The 5,572-nt window shown below is 31.2% G+C and overlaps 1 protein-coding gene and 1 long non-coding RNA gene across 2 annotated transcripts in view; one reads left to right on the top strand and one right to left on the bottom strand.

The window, feature by feature from the left end:
* Window positions 1-459: 459 nt before the first annotated feature.
* Window positions 460-5,572, top strand: part of LOC105205507 (E3 UFM1-protein ligase 1 homolog) — an 80,912-nt gene continuing 75,799 nt past the window's right edge. The window contains exon 1 of the mRNA XM_039449461.1: window positions 460-820. Within this exon, the coding sequence (XP_039305395.1) occupies window positions 741-820 (80 nt within the window). The 5' untranslated portion in view covers window positions 460-740. The remainder of the gene's footprint in view (window positions 821-5,572) is intronic.
* Window positions 2,403-4,297, bottom strand: LOC120357823. The gene is made up of 2 exons (XR_005574834.1): window positions 2,611-4,297; window positions 2,403-2,544 (listed from the first exon to the last, which is right to left on the bottom strand). It is a non-coding gene; the product is annotated as an uncharacterized LOC120357823 (long non-coding RNA).

The following is a 5,572-nucleotide window of genomic DNA, read 5'->3' as shown; positions in this document are numbered from 1 at the left end:
TGGGTACACACTTAACGAATAAAAACCGAACCACGGACTTAGGAATAGAGGGACGAAGCATAAAGTCCGTTACGCCCCATGTGACGGTACCCTAAGACCGATGGGCCAATGAGCACAAAGTCGTCATATTAATTTACATAACATTTTCATTGGTCTATCGGTCTTATGTTGTGCTTATGTTATGTTATAGCAAATTCGGTTAGACTGCACCAGTGTGCACTGGTGCACATTAAGGGCAACGTACATGAATTGATGTAAGTTGTGTGTTCATTATCAGTATAAATATATAAACAGATTAAATTATGAAATTTTCTCTTTTATGTTATTTGATAAGATACAAGTATTCAAAATTTTGCCAGTCAAGATATTTGCAGTTTATTTTTATATTAGATCAATGTACAACAGCTTTAATATGCACTAGTGCACACTAGTGCATCTGACCAAATTCGCTATTATGCATTTCATGTGCGAAGCCTTTAATGCTCAATGCACACAGCACGTGTCAACGCGTTATGCGTGGCGAGGTAGCCAATCATTCTTTTGCTTTCTTATTTCTTTCCATAAAAGCAAAAAAATGATTGGCTATCCGCCATGCGTAACGCGTTGACGCGTCCTGTGTGCATTGAGCCTTAAGAGTTTGCATAGCATATGTTCTGTGAGAGTTTGTCGGCAGCATTAACTGGCATTAACTTTTCTTTAGTTTCAATTCACGTGAGATTAAAGTAACACAAGGCTGAAAAATGTCTAGCGTGGATTGGGAAGAGGTTAAGCGGCTGGCTGCTGATTTTCAAAAAGCACAACTCAGTTCGTCTTTACAAAGGTGAGACGATTTTTACTTTACTTTGATTAATCACATTCAACTGACAAATAATAATTGGAAAGCAATTATAAATAACGCGGTATTTTTAATTTACAAGCAAATCGTGCTTAAATCACAAATAGTTACATTTTTGTAATTATATTCTTATTATGTGACTCGTATATTTTGCATATATTTTTATGTTATATAGTAGTTTGTAAGAGCTTCAAATAAATTTGAACATATGGTATTGACGATAAAGGTATTTCATGCACAGCATGCAGTCATAGCAGTTTGCTGTTATTGATCAAAAATTTTTCACGAGATGGCACTTCTGAAAAATGCATTTTTGTAAAAATACTGGTAATTGTTCAGAATACGGACTGCACCTCCGATTTTGACGAAATTAGGCTCATTCGACGCGTTTTCACTCAAAGTGAACAAATCTGGCGGAAAAAAATGTCGCTCTGCCCCGCGAACTGAGATATCAAGCGTTAAAGTTGGCGATTGTACAGGTTAGAATACCTGTCATCTCGGCGTAATGTAGCGCACTAAGCATGTGCTGTGATAGAAATGTGCACGAAATTGGAAATGTTTTTTTATTAATAATTACATCACTGTCACATTTACTACACTTGATTGTGCAATGTATATTTTACCCCCCTCTCCTGTCCTGTTAATTATAAAATATATTATAAAAATGTATAAAATGTAAAAAAAAAATTATTAGTTTTTGTGCAATGTAGATTTTTTATTAAGGTATTAAAACAATTTATTTTATAAAATTAATTAATAAAATTAATAGTCACATTCCATTTATAAATAGAAATGTTGAAACCATGTTTACAGATGTACTGCTCCCTCCACATGAGTTTGCAATTTTGCACGCGAACAGAGGTCCACCCCATTCTTACCATCACCCACCCCACCCTCGCGCGCACGGGATAGAGCATACTTTTTTTTGCCAGATTCGTTTATTTTAATAGCGATTTCGGCTGGGGCACATCGGTGTGCCACTTTATTAGTGGCACACAAACTGGCCCCGACTATTTTCTCAGGTCCACTTTGTGTTGATACACCCAATATGCATTTGTGAGGTGTATCGAGCCCAGACGAACACGCGGCACCACTAAGAGACTGCATTATTTGACTAGCCAAACACAAAAGCTGCACCGACACCTGAAATCTGCAACCGGCGCGCCCCAGCCGAAATCGCTATAAGTGAAAACGCGTCGAATGAGCCTAATTTCATCAAAATTGGAGGTGCAGTGGATATTCTTAACAATTACCAAATAGCTTGTGAGTAAACTAAGGAAAAGTAAAATTCAAGATGTTATTTCAAATTTTTAATATAAAGAGTTTCTAAACCTACAATAAATATTTTAATGACAGGTTCTTTGGAAGATTTTAAGACAAAAATTCTAATACCAAATGTTGAGGCTATGACATTTTTCAAATGGGGACAGTTTAAAGATTACAAATGACAGGGCTAGAATTTCCAGGCTCAGGGATGGCAATATGCTTCCTTGAACGGAATGCCTTTTACAATAATAAAATTATTGTAAAAATACACAATGAGAGTTTTATTAAGAATCAAATTTTGTTTATCTATAATAAATTTAATATAAAATCAGATACATATTTGTACATAATAGTTTAATAATTATGTCGATATTGATGTGTCAAATGTCAAAATGTCAATCATTGTTTATTTGGTTCATACGCTAAAAGTCTTTATGTAAGGCCTATAAAGACATTTTTTTATCATTAGTAGAGAGTGGATAGTAATATAGGTAGAATAATGCACATACCAATTACATTAACCTGCGAAAATAGATATTTTTTTCTGTGGATATAATGAGACTAATTGTAAGTGATTTTTACAGACAAATTTGCATGCTGGACACGAATTTGCTCAAATTATTAACAGAATTTGGATATCATGTTAGAAAAAGAATAATAATTTTTGGCGCGTATAACTAGTATTTCTTCTTATGACGCTGAAACTAGCAGACGGACTTAGCAGATGGTCGCTGCGCAACACGCTTGACGCAGCGGTTCTCAATTAAGTTTTCGCTCACAGCGTCTGCTGCTCTCACAAATTTTTCTAAGCAACTACTTTAACAGCATACATTATATACCACTACACAACAGTGGTACAAAGTGACACTTTAGGTTTAACAAAAAAAACATGCTAAAAACATCATATAAGATGTTCAGAGAATTACAGGTTGCATTCGGAATTAAATTCCTGGAAATAAGTTTGTATGTCGACTTCTAAGAGGGTTCATTTTTTTATAATTTGCACACACCTTTGGGATGACATTAGAGAGTTACCAGTAAATTTTTAACAAATGAGCCCTCTCAGAAGCCGACTTATAAACAAATTTATTTCCAAGACATACAACAAAAAGCCATTCAATTTAACAATTATTTATTTAAATCTTGACTTCTAAGAGGGCTCATTTTTTTATAATTTGCACACACCTCCGGGATGACATTAGAGAGTTACCAGTAAATTTTTAACAAATGAGCTCTCTCAGAAGTCGAGATATAAATAAATAATTGTTAAATTGAATGGCTTTTTGTCGTATGTTTTGGAAATAAATTTTTTTATAAGTCGGCTTCTGAGAGGGCTCATTTGTTACAATTAACTTTATATAATTGTATTATGAGTTAGATTGCTTTAAAAAATTTGTCATTTGACTGATCATTTTTAATCTATAGTCATATTCTGAATTGATAATATCCATATAATATAATATTTTCTTTTATGGAGCTATTAATAATTAATATGGATGACCATTATATATCAGAATACTGATTTTAGATGTGGAACATATTCTTTCTGTTTTGTTTGAGTTAGCATCTGGATAAGAATTTTGGAATGTCCCAGAATGTTAGAGTGGTATTTCTGGAATGTTCTACTTCAATCTGTAATTAAACAGTTATTTAATATAGACAATTAATTTGATCTGTTAATGCACAAATAAAATGTTATGTAATCAGTGTTGGATAAATTAATGTATTTTTTCAACTAACAAGAGAACCTCTCGAAGTGTCTTACTGCGATTTTAATGAAACTTTACACACATTTAGGTAACATAATTAGGTAATTTTAAAAACTATTAGTTGCGGGCCATATTTGGTTTCAAGGGGTGATATCATCCCTTATGTATATAGCTATTTTCAGCTTTTTTTATTATATTTTGGAAACTATTCGATATATCAAAAAATGTTTTATACAAAAGATTTACAATAAAATTACTTCTATTCATTCACATTAATATTTCAAAAAAATAATTATTTAAAAAAATTTTTTTAATAGTTTAAATTATACTTAAAAAATATTATTGACGTGAATAGAGATAATTTCGTGAAATTTTTGTATAAAACGTTTTTTTTTATATTTTAAATAGTTTTCGAAATAGAGGGAAAAGCCAAAAATTGCTTTACATATAAGGACTGATTTTATCTTTTAAAACCATATATTGGCATCAACTGATATTTTTTAAAATCATCTAATTATCTTACTTAAATGTATGTAAAGCTTCATTAAAATTAGGTTGTGACACTTTGATTTTTGGCAATAAAACTTTTAGAACTTTTTAAAAAAGTATTAGTTATTAACAAAATAATAAACTGCTATTATTTTCAAACCACCTTTTATGAGGTAGATAAACGCATGCGTTTTTTTATAGTGGTTTCTCTCGTAAGCCTAATCCACTCTCTACTCCGTTATCTATTTATTAATGCACGAATTTCAAATGCCGTTCTTACTCTTTTGAAAGATACTACAAAATAATAAAACTTTTTATTTTAAATGTGGATGAATTTTGATATTTCCATGATACCAAGATGAATTACCGTATCATATATTTCCTATAATGTATAAGCACATTTTTTTGTTATAGACAGTAATGAATGTATTTATTATATTGATTATTTTATAATTAATTGTAATCTTGCTATTAATACTAACATGATAATTATATGACAAAATGTTCGCAATTATGACATTCTTCAAAATAATGCATACACAAATATTTTTTGCACCAGGAATGCACATCATATTATAGCAGGTGCACCACATATAGAGCAGAGTGGTATTTCTTGAGTATCCTTCCAGAGAAACTAAAATCTACTGGATTTTCAAAATGTCGCGGCCGTTTCTCGATGTGTTCACTTTTAAACCAGGCATATTTAAAAAGATTATGAAATTGCAAAGATAGCTGTATATGCGTTAAAGATTGCAATTTGATGGTATTATTTCTCAAATAAATAAATTAATATAAAATGTAAATTAATATGATAATTTAATAACATAACAATCATTGAATGTTTTCACAAAGTTTATCCATATTCTACATCCATAAACATCCAGTAGGATTTTTGTTTCTTTGGAAAGGATATTTAAGAAATACCACTCTGCTCCATATGTGGTGCATCTACTATAATACGATGTTTCTGGTGCAAGAAATATTTTTGTATGCAGCATTTTTTTAAAGAATATCATAATTGCGAACATTTTGTCATATAATTATCACGTTAGTATCAATAGCAAGATTTACAATTAGTTATAAGATAATCAATATAACAAATACATTCATTATGTTTAAAGTAGTAGAGAGAGATATTTTGACCATTGCTATATTAATACAAATTGAACAAGAATGCCTTTTACGGCATTCGCAGCTAGGTCTTCGTGCTTGTAGATATAGATAGATATTTATTTACTTTGCCTTATTTTACATGCCAAGAAGGGACTTGGTT

Source organism: Solenopsis invicta, chromosome 5, assembly GCF_016802725.1.
Source record: "Solenopsis invicta isolate M01_SB chromosome 5, UNIL_Sinv_3.0, whole genome shotgun sequence".
NCBI lineage: Eukaryota > Metazoa > Arthropoda > Insecta > Hymenoptera > Formicidae > Solenopsis > Solenopsis invicta.
This window is presented reverse-complemented; position numbering and strand designations above follow the sequence as displayed.